Source organism: Neovison vison, chromosome 12 (genome assembly GCF_020171115.1).
Source record: "Neovison vison isolate M4711 chromosome 12, ASM_NN_V1, whole genome shotgun sequence".
Taxonomy (NCBI): domain Eukaryota; kingdom Metazoa; phylum Chordata; class Mammalia; order Carnivora; family Mustelidae; genus Neogale; species Neogale vison.
In genome coordinates, this window is record NC_058102.1 from 104,716,190 (window position 1) to 104,730,252 (window position 14,063).

At 50.6% G+C, this 14,063-nt stretch overlaps 1 protein-coding gene across 1 annotated transcript in view; it reads left to right on the forward strand.

Annotated features, from left to right (window-relative positions):
• Positions 1-14,063, forward strand: part of CRACR2A (calcium release activated channel regulator 2A) — a 102,319-nt gene that overhangs the window by 76,121 nt on the left and 12,135 nt on the right. Inside the window, exons 12-15 of the mRNA XM_044226772.1 lie at positions 3,541-3,859; positions 7,776-7,908; positions 13,393-13,474; positions 13,573-13,687. Of these exons, the coding sequence (XP_044082707.1) occupies positions 3,541-3,859; positions 7,776-7,908; positions 13,393-13,474; positions 13,573-13,687 (649 nt within the window). The remainder of the gene's footprint in view (positions 1-3,540; positions 3,860-7,775; positions 7,909-13,392; positions 13,475-13,572; positions 13,688-14,063) is intronic.

Below are 14,063 nucleotides of genomic sequence, written 5' to 3' on the forward strand. Positions count from 1 at the left end.
CCCAGAGTCAGTTGCACTCATTCCCTTCAAGTCTCAGAGGGCACATTCCCTCTTATTCTGACATCCAGGTGGAAGGAGAACTGTGCAGGGCGGGCCCCTGGGACAGGACATCATCTTCTTGTGTGTGTTTGCAGATGGGAACCGAGGAGGTGCCGTAGATCAGCAGAGGAGAGAGACAGGCAGGACGAACGTGGTTGGAGGGGGGTAAGGGGGTGGGGGGAATGGAGCGTGGCTGCAAGAGACTCTGCTGGGCAGAATGGATGCAGCTGGTTTTTCAGGGACATGACTGGCTCTGAAGCATAACTGAATTGTGGGAAGGCCCCCCACCCCTGCAAACTGAGCTCCTTTCCAAACAGGAATGGGGCCTGTATTTGGCAGATCCCCCTCAAGGCTTCACATTTAATTATCTCAAAGATGACAATTTTTGTTGTGATTAGACAGCACAGTAATCGAGTTTGAATCCCCAGGGGGGTGGCTCATTGTCCCTAAAAGAGACGAGCCAAGTCTTCCACCGTCCCTTCTTTTTTAGCATGTGTTCCATCCACATAGGTGGCCACAGAAAGGTAAAGGCAACCAGACCCCTAAGTATCAAAGCCAGGGAGAAAGAGCATGAATTTGCTCATCCAGGAGACCCTGAGGACAGTAGGCATGAAATACACAATACGAGGAAGGAAGGAAAGTGACCCTGAAGATGTCAATGGGCTCATTGGTCAAGTCTTTGGAAGCAATCATCCTGAATTCTTTCTCTAAAGAGGGGGGCCTGGGTGGCTCAGTTGGTTGAACATCCAACTCTTGATTTCAGTTTAGGTCATGATCCTGGGGTCCTGAGATCGAGCCCTGTGTCAGGTTCCACACTCCGCTTATCCCTCTCACTCTGCTTTTTCCACTGCTTTCTCTCGCTCTCAAATAAATAAATAAATAAATAAAATCAACCTTAAAAATAAAATCTATCCTAAAAAAAAATTGTATCCTCAACAGAAGGATACAATTTGGGATCCAGTTTTCTGCAGTAATGGTTGGCCTGTTGCTTGCTCTGCACAGAAAATATTCATTCAACAAACATTCACTGATGGCTTAATCTGTACCAGACATTCTTTGAATTCTGTGAAGTCTCCAAAAGTAAATTAAACATGAGTTCTGCCATCAACATCCATTATTGAGTGCCTACTATGTGCAAGATATTATGCTACATGCAAGGCATACAGTGGTGAGCAAAAGAGACCCTAGGTTTTGTAGAGCTTCGGGTGGAGGAAAGGAAACAGACAAGAAGCAAGTAGGTTACAAATCGTGCACCCTGGATTCCAGAACAGACTTTGGCAGAGGCCACTGCTCTCTGCTGCTCATATGTAGCACTTGGTGGCAAAACCAAAAATAAATGCTGTTGTGCTGATCTAAGGGTCCTAGGGGATGTCAACGGTGTTTGAGAATTTCCCAAATCCAAAGCTTTTTCCAAGAAATGCTTCATTTTAGGGCTGTTTCAGTGGCCGTTTCTTTTTTCTGTTTGCAAGGCCTTTCGAGAAACATGGTATGTGTGTATGTGCACTCTTGTCTGCTTGGGCACGCACACATGCACTCGTGTGTGTACGCGGAGTGGAAGTTGTTGGAATACTAATTGTGTCTGCAGGGGATAAGCAGTCCGTAGGCTTGTTAGACTGTAGAAGAAATGTGTTGGGAAGAAGACAGTCAGCTTCTATTAAAAACCATGATTTTTATAAATAAGTGGGAAGGTCCCTGAATTGCTACAGAATTCTTTATTTTGTATCAAGGGACCCAAATTAAGTCACCATTTTTGTGAGCACTCTATCTTAATTTATCTTTCAGAGTTGCACTTAACTTCAGAACAATGATACATGCAGTTTTTTTTCTTTTCCCTTCCTATTACTGCTCCTTAGGAAGAGTAAACAGTCTAAGCCAGGGGCCAAAATGAGGGGAGCCTCCTGTTCTGCATATTCTGTGACCTTCACCTCCTTTCTGTCTCCTTTGGCCCTGTCACCTCCTCACCTGATTTGCTTTCTGTTCTCCTTTCTAATCCTTGCATGTGTGTGTGCCTGCGTGTTTCCGTTGGGAACTCGAGTTACATTTAAAACCTTTCTCAGCTTTAATTGTCTCCAGAGACCTGAACTCCTGTGCCAGGAAGGGCTACAAGGCTTTTGCCCTGAAAACCTTCTGAAAATACAGCCTGAGCATTGACTCACATCTGGTTACCCAGTTCCCTCCACCTCCTTCTGCTTTTCCTCGTTCTTAATGGTCAGATGCTTCTGGAAGCAAATATGCACATAGGCCTCCGAGGTCACTTACTCCTGACACTGACCCTGCGGCAGGGACATTGAAAGAGGAAGGTAAGAAAGGCAGGTAGAGGTACCCAGCCTGGCTTCTTCGCCCATTCACAAATGGGCAGCTGCTTCTGAGCTCTTCCCGGACCAGCAGTCCCCCTCACTCACTTAGCTGAGGGCTGTTCTTTGAACACATCTGTTTTTGTGCAATGTCTTATGAGTGACGTAGGCAGGCCACAGGAGCCACATTTTATTGTGAGGAAATTGAAGCTTGGAAGAGTTGAAGTGTTTTCCCTAGTGGCATAGTCAGTAAGGGCTGGTATTGGGACCACAGCCAAGGCCACCTGATTGTTAATTGAAGATGCTTTATTTCCAGATTTTTTATACTCCTTTTGTCACATCCTTTACTGCTCCTTTGTGGCACTTATCACAGCTTGTTGCAGTGTATTTAGTTGTGCCATTACTGCTTCAGCCCCCCCACTGAGCTGAGCATTCCGTGAGGACAGGACTCTGTCCATCTGTGCTCGACTCTGTCATTAGCGAAATACCTGGTCGTAATCATCAACACCACCTTCCTCATCATCCCCCCCATCATCATCATCACCACCACCTTCCTCATCACCACCACCTCCATCATTATCATCACCACCACCTTCATCATCATCATCACCACCACCTTCCTCATCATCACCACCACCTTCCTCATCATCACCCTCTCTATCATCATCATCATCACCACCTTCCTCATCACCACCACCTCCATCACCATCATCACCACCATCTTCATCATCAACATCACCACTTCCATCATCATCATCACCACCGCCTTCCTCATCATCACCCTCTCTATCATCATCACCACCACCTTCCTCATCACCACCACCTCCATCATCATCATCACCACCATCTTCATCATCATCATCACCACCGTCTTCCTCATCATCACCCTCTCTATCATCATCATCACCACCACATTCCTCATCATCATCACCACCACCTTCCTTATCATCACCACCACGTCCATCATTATCATCACCACCACCTTATCACCTTCGTATTCATTAAACACTTTCAGAAGTGTGTTGGGTGAATGAGCTAGAGAATGCAGAGTCTGTTTTTATTTCCTTCCCTGGAGCTTTCCACCCTCAAGGTGTGATGCTTTTCTGTTAGTTGTTTATCACAGAGCTATTAGACATCTCTCTAGTTTCCATATGCACATATTTTATGATACTCTCCCCATTTCTCTTTCTTCCTTACCCCGTAATAGCCAGTCAGAGGAGGAAGAAGATGTGTTTGGCCTCCCAAGGAGGAGAAGCTCCCTTGGCCTGGGTGGATATCCCCTTCCAGAAGAGGAGCCAGGGGCTGAGGGTCCGCTCCCCCGGGCACTCCGCAGAATCATTTCCATTGAAGAAGACCCCCTGCCCCAGCTCCTGGATGGTAGCTTTGAGCAGCCATTGAGCAAATGCTCAAAAGAGGAGGAGGTCTCCCAGCAGAGGGTGGAAGCACAAAGCCAGCAGGCCAGACCCTTGGAACCCATGCCTACATCTCCCCGAAGGCAGCCTGTTGGAAAAGAAGCCTTGTCTAAGGTAAAGACGCATCCTATGTTGGTTTCTTGATGTCACTTTTATGCCTGTCCCCTGCATTTGAACTCAAGAGCCTCAAAGGCAGCTCAGGAAGTCAGATGTGGCTGGTCTTATGAATCACCCTATTTGCCTCCATCAGATACCAGCTTGCCCTGTGGAACTGAGTGTCACCAGGGAGGCTCAGGGGCCCTAGTAAATTCTCTTTATAACTTCTGTTGTTTGCCCTTGTGTTCTCTTTTTCTGATTCGGATCAGAAGCATTTATTGGGTGACTAGTTTAGACAGACACCTTGCCTGGCTCTTAGCATAACATATCACATGCTTTAAAAATTATAAATCTTCCTATATTTTGTAACTGTTCTCAGCAAGGCCAATCATTGCTCTGTAAAGCTTACGTCGTCATCCCAACTGGCTAACGATCCTTTCATTCCCAAATGCCCTGCCTATTCCTCCCTAGAGGGTGCTCCTCCTGTCCCTCATCCCGCCTGCACTCCCCACCAGGGCTTCCTGCTCAGTGTTGTGGGAGAAGGAGGCCATAGTAACCATCTTCTTCTGGTTCATGGTGATGATGTTCCCCACCTTGTTTGTGACCCAGGCCCAGGTATAGACCCCTCCAGTTCCTCACCTCCCACTGGGCGCTCTGAAAGTCTACAGAAACACCCATGACAGTGTGAAGGAGACTCCTCCCTGTACACAGGTGGCCCAAATGGGTGTTTGGGCATTTCCAAACAACTCATGTGGCAAGAACTTGTCCTACTGGGGCATGTGTACCGGGACTCCTTTCCAACCACTGCGGGGACTTCTTGGCGCCAGTTGCCATTCCTGGGCCTGGATTAAAATGCCTACATATCCTTTCTCCAAAGGACCCTGGGCCAGGGGACGAGTAAGAGCTGGATGGCACCAGTGATGGGTAGCAACCTCTCCCTCCTCCACGCCCTTCCACGTTCCCTTCACACAGACCTACACGTGCGGGCAGGGGACCCACTGGGATTTTAAATACCCAAGCTCTGCTCCCAAATGTAAAAGTGTCGAGAGGTCAGTAAGAGATAGGGTGAACGGAGAACGAAGCCTCCAGGGGTGCTGGGCCACATGAGCAGATGGGGTGTATCAGCAGTGTCTTCCCCTGTGGCAGATGGGAAAGTAGAAGCCCAGAGGAGTGAGGTCTGGTCCGGTCCCCCAGGGACAGGAGCACAGCCTCTTCGCCCTGTGCTCTCACATGGGTGCTGACTCGATCACGTGTGCTACCAACTAGCCCAGGACAGGAGCTGCCGCAGACGGGAAGTGTGCTCTCAGAGAATCACGGGGCAGCTTCCCCAGAGGGTCTGCCCTTTGCAAGAGCTCTGTGAGGCTGGCACTCCCCTGCAAGGCTGCGGGGCATCAATTGGTATAGCCTTTCTGGACAGTAGACTGATAATAAGAATTGAGAACTTAGAAATTCCACATCCTTTAAACCAGCACTTCTACTCCTAGCAATCTTTCCTAATAACCAAGTTCAGACAAAAATTTAACTCAAAAATGGTCATGTATATTAGCAAATACTTGAAAAAATTCAATAGAATATTATAGCACTGTTAAAAATCACATTTTCAAGGGGCACCTGGGTGGCTCAGTCGGTTAAGTATCTGCCTTTAGCTCATGTCATGATTCCAGGGTCCTGGGATGGAGCCCCGTGTCCAGTTCTGTGCTCAGTGGGCGATCTGCTTGTCCTCTGTCCTCTGCCCCTCCACTCGTGTGTGCACAGGGACACACTCTCTCTCTCTAATAAATAAATAAAATCTAAAAAATATAAAATCACATTTTCAAGAAACTTTTCTGACTTGGAGACATATTAATAATTTAATAATATATGAGAAAGTAAAATTGTGTATAATATTTCAAATCGCTTTAAATAAAACATATATTCATTCATCCACATAGAAAAAAGCCTGGAAGAAATGCATCGAAATATGAATAGTGCCCACTTCTGGGTGGCGAGACAGACTATGAGTAACTATTAGTTTCTTCTGTACTTTTCTGTTTCTCCTAATTTTAAAAAATTGCCATGTGTTACTTTTATTTTTTTAAAGCTTATTATTACTTCTTTTAAAAGTGGCAGGACAGAGAATGAGAACAGATCTTATTCCAGCGCCCTCCCCCCAATCTGGTTATGACGCTGAGGATTGTCCCCCAGAGGGGACACAGGGCCTATGAGTGGACATGAGTTGGAGTTCACAGTGCCTGGGGGGTGGGGCCTGCCCAGAGCTGGACCATCAGGGTGTTGATCTCCTCTGGCCTACAAAACCCCCTGCTCCTTCTAGAACAGGGCTGACACAGCCTCTGCAGCCAGAACCATCTCCTCCTGCTCTGGGCTTCAATTCTCCCTCTGGTGACAGGCCTAGGGATACACAGATTGCTGCCCTGAGATTTAGTCACACAAATGACAACAGGAGGCTTGAGGCTGAGCAGGGACCCGCAGAGTCGATGCCCTTATGCATTAAAAGAATGTAAAAAATGGGGTAGAGGGTATAGTTTACGAGTGTGGGTTTTTTTTTTTTTAAAGATTTTATTTATTCATTTGATAGACAGAGATCACAAGTAGGCAGAGAGGCAGGCAGAGAGAGAGGGGGAAGCAGGCTCCCTGCCGAGCAGAGAGCCCCATGTGGGGCTCGATCCCAGGACCTCAAGATCATGACCTGAGCCGAAGACAAAGGCTTAACCCACGGAGCCACCCAGGTGCCCGTTTTTTGGTCTTTTTTTTTAAGTTCAGATTAAACCCCTGTAATTGACCTTGAATTCCCTCTTAAGTACTGTGTGGAATTGATTTCTCCCCAAAAGGCTGTTAATGGCTTTTCTCCAAGGCTCAAGTACTGCAAATATCTGCCGCCACTCCATTATAGTATTTGCTGAACTAGAGGAGCTAATTCCCCCAAATCCGCTTTTAAATAGATCCAGAAGAGCTTCCTCATTTGGCCAGGCAGGGCTGGGCTGGGCCTGGAGGCAGGATTTGGGCGAGCCAACAAGCAGTCAGGGGAAGGAGCGATCCTGCGGGCAAGAGGACTCTGGTTGCTCTGCGGCTCCGGCTGTCCTAGCACAAGTCCGTTCCCCACTGGGCTTTAGGGTCCCAGACTAACTCACCGGCCGACATGCTCCCAGGCCCTGCGGGCCACTAGGGCAAGGAGAAAGAGCCCAGGGACTGTTGAATCTGGAAAGCTCCGCCCAGGGGTCTGATCCAGCCTGGTGGATTTCCCAACCTACTGAGTGGAGAGCCTGTTTCCCCGGCAGACGGGGCCCTAACTGGAAGCTGATGAGGCGGAAGGAGGAGCACTGTGCAGGGAGGCAAGCAAGACCGTGCTCCATTCAGCCCAGGCTTTCAGTGATAGGGCAGAGATAAAGGCCCCCCTAGCCTGGGCCATCTCTGCCCCGTGATTTACCTATGTCTTCTTTCTCCTCTTCCCCCTGCAGACATCCCACCTGTCCTTCCCCTGCACAGAGAATCTCTGCCTTCTCTTTAAGCCTCCGCTCGCAGTGTGTCTACCCGCGCTTCGGCCATGGACCCTGGACCCCCCTCCCCCCACGCTCCTAGAGCAATTGGAAGCTTGTGTTGAATTATTTGTTTCTGTGGCTGCCTCCATCCATCCACGGCCACCCAGGCCTGGCTCCCCGTCCCCATAACTTCTGCCCAGGGTCTGCAGGACTGTAGGCAGACCACAAATGTTTGAATGAGTGTCTCTCTTCCCTCCTGCTGATACTAGAAGGAGACCTTATGCCTAGAGCCCAAAGCTCCTTGTACCCAATACTGGAGTGCCCTTCCTTGTGCTGGTCCACAGGCCAGATCCCCGCCTTCCCCCGGACACTGTAGGGACTGGTCGAAGGACAGGTCGTAGCAGGAGGTGGGGCTGGTGGCCATGCCAGCAGTTGGCCGGACTGTCTGCCATCCACAGGAGGAAGCCTCCCCCTCCATCCCAGACCGGCTCTTCAAAATTGTGCTTGTGGGCAACTCCGCTGTGGGGAAGACGTCCTTCCTGAGGAGGTTCTGTGAGGACCGGTTTGCCCCCGGCTTGGCAGCCACTGTGGGTGAGTTCTCGCGCCATTCTGGGAAGGGGAAGGAGAAGAGAGCCCAGGAAGGGACTGGGGGTCCGGTGGGAGTAGCCATGGGGCCTTGCTGGTACAGGGCCCTCACCCGCCTTATTCCCCAGCGAGGCCGAAAGGGCAAGGTCAAGTCCTCCTCCTGCACAGTGCCAGCTGCTAAGCTCATTCCACACGGAGTGGAGCCCCTGAACACTTCCTTCGTCCAGCCTGAGGGGAACTGCAGCCAGCAAAGGTGGATTTTGGGCCCACGTTCCCCTCTGAGCTCATCTCTTTTTTAAAAAGATTTTATTTATTTATTTGACAGAGAGAGACACAGTGAGAGAGGGAACACAAGCAAGGGGGAGTGGGAGAGGGAGAAGCAGGCTTCCCGCTGAGCAGGGAGCCCGATGATGCGGGGCTCGATCCCAGGACCCTGGATCATGACCTGAGCTGAAGGCAGACGCTTGACGACTGAGCCCACCAGGCACCTCTAAGACCATCTTTTTTTTTTTTTTTTTTATCATTTTTTTCCTCCATTTTCAGCACGGCTTTATGCTTTTCCTGAACTGTGTACCCCAACACCACAACCCCTGCCTCCCCAGTGGGCCAGCAGCTTCCTGCCCTGCCCCTCCCTAAGTGTGCACATATGTGTGCGTGTGTGTGGAGGGGTGCGGTGGAGGACAGTGCCCTGGGTGACTCCTTTTACCAGCACATGTTACCCATCTGCGGCCCAGGCCTGCTGGGTGACAGCTGGATTTCATCGTGGAAGCTCATTAGGCTTAGCTATTAATGGATGATTCTGGCTTAATGTGTTCCCACACTCGAGTAATATTTTATTCCGATAGAGGCCTTTGCTCTCTTCACCCAAAGTTGCTCATTGCATTAGAAGATGTGACAAGACCCAAGGGCGTACTGACTTTTTAGCTTCTACCTTTTGCTTGAATCACTCAAGCCAAAAATAAATCCACTGAGAGATTACTATGTACCATTTAACCACAGTGATAAGGCAGCTGTTCCAGAATTTGAAAACATACTGATGTGATAAGCATATTTACCATGGGGCTTTTGTATTCATCACTTCAGTCTGTCTTTGCACAACCCCGAGGGGAAAGAAGGTACTGTTATCAGCCCAGTAGACAGATGGGGAAACTGAGGCCCAGAGAGATTGAGAGCTTGTCACATTCCCTCAGCTCATTCAGTGCTGATATTGGTCCCTCACTGGCCCCTTCTGTACCACTCCGCAGTATCTCCTGAGCATACGGAGTTGTGTGTGCTCAGCACCTGGGGAGGAGTAAGGACACTTGCCCATGCTGAGAGGTGGGCACGGGTTGGTATAGGCAGGGGAGGCTATTGAGGTTCAGTGGGACTTAAGGAGCCTGGGACTTTCATCTTGGTTCTGCCACTGATCAGCTGTGTGACCTTAGGAGGACATGTTACCCGTGGGTGCTTCGAGTTTTTCCTCCTGGAAGATTCGAACTAGGTCACCGAAGACAGCTTCCAAGCCTGGTTCTCTGTTCAGACCATCTTGGACCTTCGGCTGTCTGACAGGCTGGCTCTATAAGACAGGCTTCCCCTGTTCCAGAACCCTGCCTGGGGAGGCTCCTGTTCTTTCCCTTCCTTCCAAATTTGCACCTGGAGGAGGGTCTCTTTCCACATGCTTCAGGCATCCCATCCTTACTGCTGGGTCTTTTCCTCCATTGGTATCACATCTGGGGAACATTCTCCTGTCCCCCCTCCCTCCTGTCTCATTCCACCCAAAGACTGAGACCCCCCCCTCCCCAGATGAAGAATCAGGCCCCTAACAGGAAGAAGGGGAGCCTATGACCCAAGCCTGGAGAAGTCTGGCCTTGCTGGCCTTGAGTGGCCCAGTGTCCTGCAGGAACCAATGGCTGCCGGAGGAGGACTCACCTTCCTGGGGGTGTTCCGTGGGGGAGGCCCCCACAAGTCAAACCCTCCAGCACTGGTTTGTGGGAAATGGGATGGGTGCCAGCCCCTCGGCCCTCAGGAGTGTCCCTCTGAGCGACGCGCACGGCGCACCTCCCCCGTAGATGAAATCAAGGAATCAGGGGCCGCTACATTTCCAACCTGTACCCCTGTGCTGGAAGCCTCTGAAAAATGAAAAATCAGACTAATTTGCACTTCCCAGGAGACCAATTATGGAAACACCTACAATTTAGGGAGGGAAAAATATCAAAGATTCCAAATCAGGAATGCCCTTCATCACACTGCGCAGAACATGCTGGAACAGCAGCTGAAATTAGTCTCCCTGCCACACAACGTGCCTTGTTCTGGTACACATGTCAGTAACAGATGTCACACCAGCCACCAGAAAGATGCTCCCTTTAAAGAGACAGAGGAGCCACAGAATTCTGCTCTAGGGGGACAGAGCTGTCTCGCCCTAGCCTGGGGCTCCGGCCATCCACCCCCTGTCAAGAGCAACCCCACCAGCATAAACAGAGTCCTAAGAGAGACTCAGCAGTTCCCTAAATCTTTCCAGCCCCATCAAAGGGGACTTCAGGTTTCCCACTCCCTCATATGGACACGATCCCTCCTGGACTCTTGGCTTGAACACAATGTAAATGCTCTAATATGGCAGTGTGATTTGAGGTCCCTGCCCACCCCACTTTAGGACCAGTGGATTCCTTCAAAGGCAAGTGCTTGAGCCCCGTGGGTGTCCTGGAGATGTCAAATGATGGTTTCTGTAGAACGCTGGAGCTCATTTTGTACGTGACAGGACTGATTAATAGAAGCTAACCCTCCTGGAAACTCTTCTCCCTGAAGTCCTGTGCTCCTTCCACTGCCCTACATTGGTTCATAGCCCCCTGCCGTCAGTCACAGGCCACTGCCCAAGAGGTTTCTTCCAGAAGTTTTTTCCTAACAGAATGCACTCCGCCCTTTTTGGCCACCAGCCTTTCTATCCCACTCTGCATCTCTGCAGAGAAATCCTGGAGTTTTTCTCTACCACAACTTTCAGCACCCCACCACCACCACCACTAAATCCCCCTACTCTAAATAATATCTCGAGCCTGTCCTGTCCAGAAGGGTTAACATCAGTCTTGGAGTCCATCAGCCCAGCTATAACCCACACTATCCCCCGACAAGACACAACGCAGTTCTCAGTGATGGGGACCCCTGACGTCTAACTGTCATTCAGGAACCAGACAGGTTGCAAGTTGGGCGTCATTGCCATGTGTTTCTTGAGTGCTACAGCTGAACTTCAAGATTATGAACCTCTGATCTAGTCCTCTATACCCTCCATCATCCCTCATTTGCAGATGAGGAGTGAAGACACCCCAAAATGACATAATGTCATCGAGGTCGCATAGCGAGTCAAGGCAAAACTGAGACAGGGACACACAGTGTGGGTTGTCCAGCTCCTGAAATGTTAGAACTGCCTGTGGTCTTAGAGAGCAGTTTATTCTAGGCTCTCTGGTCCTACGTCATTGTGTGTTGCCTGTTCTGTTGGTCTCGGACTCCTTGTGTCTCCTGCCACCGCCCCCGGGCTCCCCCTTGGGCTTCTCAGTTTCCTGGGCCTCTCTGTCTGAAATTGCGGAGACAAGTACATCATGTACCCAGCTGGGAGTCCCAGCAAGCTCCCCAGGGCACAGAAACCACTTTGCTCCGTAAGACAAGCTCCCTGTCCTCCAGCAAAGTATTTGGCCAGTGAGATAGAGCAAGATCATGACCACAGCCAAGACCCATGGGGCACCACCTGCCCCTCCACCTGCCTGCCTTTCTGTTCAGGAGAGGGCTCTGTCCTGGGGGCTTTGGACCATCACCTGCTTTCAGATCAGACCCTGAAGGTATGTCAACAATGGTTGACTTTCTCCTGAGTTGTTATCAGAAAGGGGTGTCTGGGTGACTCAGTCGTTAAGTGTTTGCCTTCAGCTCAGGTCATGATCCCAGGGTTCTGGGTTTGAGCCCCACATCGGGCTCTCTGCTTGGCAGGAAGCCACTCCCCCTGCTTGTGTTCCCTCTCTTGCTGTGTCTCTCTCTGTCAAATAAATAAAATCTTTAAAAAGAGAAAAGGAAAGGGAAGGGAAGGGAAGGGAAGGGAAGGGAAGGGAAGGGAAGGGAAGGGAAGGGAAGGAAAGGAAAGGAAAGGAAAGGAAAGGAAAGGAAAGGAAAGGAAAGGAAAGGAAAGGAAAGGAAAGGAAAGGAGGCAGCTCCTTCAGTCCCCCAGAGCACAGACTGGGCAAGCCTCCTAGAATCAACACAGCTAGTCATAATCTGTTTTGTTGGGAGCACTAAGCCTTGGGCTTTCTAGGTGAAATGAGGCTGCCAGGTGTCCCTGGGTACAGGGCACCGTTGCAAAAAGAATGAGCCTCAGAGCTGGGCTTGTAACTCGATAATGCCTGTGAAGCAAAGGGTGATCAGAGTCCCTGCTTAGGGACTTAGGTCTGACATTCTAGAAGTAGACGACTCTCCCTCCCACCTTCTTGCCACTCCTGGGCCCCTAGTGCCCTCGGCTTTTCCTGGAGACAGTTGCTGGGATGCCCTTTCCTATTTACTGCCTCTCTGTCATCTCTTTTGTTTCTGTGTCCAAGCTTCTATTGCTGTCCCTTACTGAGCCTTCCACAGCAATCTGTTAGGATGGTCCAACTCCTTCCCCCTGGCTCTTTTTGAAGGTGGCAGGGGATGCCCTCTAGAACCCAGATCAGATACCATGAGGGAGCAAGACTTTTTGAAAAGTGCTAAACATTTATGAACACTCTTACACGATGTAGGAAAGAGGAATGTGTTCTTAGAGAAACTGCATTAAAGTCCTTTTCTCTGAGGGCCACTGTGGGGTACAGACCTCATCTCTCTGGTGCAGGACTCTGGGTAAGGTCAAGGCCACAGAGAGATGGTTTTGACTGGCCCAGGGGCTCAGATTAGGAGCTCAAAACCCATCTCAGGGGTGAATGCTGCTTTTGACTCCCTCCCTTGCCACTTCTCTTCTGACCCTCCCTCTACCTGCCACGGCTCCACCACTCCTATCCTTTGCTTTGGCTGATGGAAGTCTGAAAGTATGATCCATCCCCCAGGAATAATTGAACTTTGTTATGGGAACTTTGAAAAGGATTTTAGGGAGTAGCAGGAGAAAGAAATAGGAGGATGGTCTCTTCCTCCTTCATCTTTGCAATGAGGGAGTAAATTCATGAAAAATAACAAATACCTTCACCTTGGTGTATCGTTTCTACATATGGGATCTCACTTGAGCCTTATTAAAGAGTCCCTAAAGAGGGTGTGAATTACATTGCAGCGAGGAAACTACAGTTCAGAGAGGTTAAGCGATTTGATCCACACCCCGCAGCTGCTCAGTGGCAGAGACAGGACCAGAGCTCAGCTTCTGCACCTCCCTGTCCAGGTCCCCACATCCCCTCCCTGGGGGCGGGGGGCACCTGCTCAGGGCGGTTTGTCACCCCTGGCCTCATGGGCTTCTGGACATTCGGGGAGTCTGGGCATAGTTCTCTGATCTGGAAGTGATAGGCTCCCTCCGCCTTGCAGGCATCGACTATCAGGTGAAAATGATGCACGTTGATGGCTCATACGTGGCCCTGCAGCTGTGGGACACGGCGGGACAGGAGAGGTGAGGAGCGCCCCTGACCCAACCCTGCCTCCTCCACCGCCCACCGAGGGGGCCGCCGGGATGCCTTGCAGCCCCTGACATGTGGCCCTCGGTGACAGGTACCGCTGCATCACCCAGCAGTTCTTCAGGAAGGCCGATGGCGTCATCGTCATGTACGATGTCACCGCCAGACAGTCGTTCCTGTCGGTCCGGCAGTGGCTGAGCAGCGTGGAGGTGAGCTGGTGACCTAAAGCATTGACGCGGACTCCTGCCTCCCCCTTGTCCCCGCCCATCTCCTGCCCAGCCCCCCGCACTTCCAAAACCTGAGTCCAAACCCACTTTCTCCAGCAACACACCGGTTCCCCTGTCCATATGGCCGTTCACCCAAGCCCAGCCCTTGGTACTGGGGTGAACGAGACTGACTCGATCCCTGTTTTCACAGAGGTGGGGACTTGAGAAACAGATCACACCCCTGACTGTGTCATTACCGTCGCCATCAGTGCCTTGAGGGAAGGGGCTAGGATTGGGGAGGGGCTCAGAATGGCAAGAAGCCAGTGTTTAAGCGGTGTCCAACCCATGTTCTTCCCTCTCTCGGCCCTCTGTGTTGCTC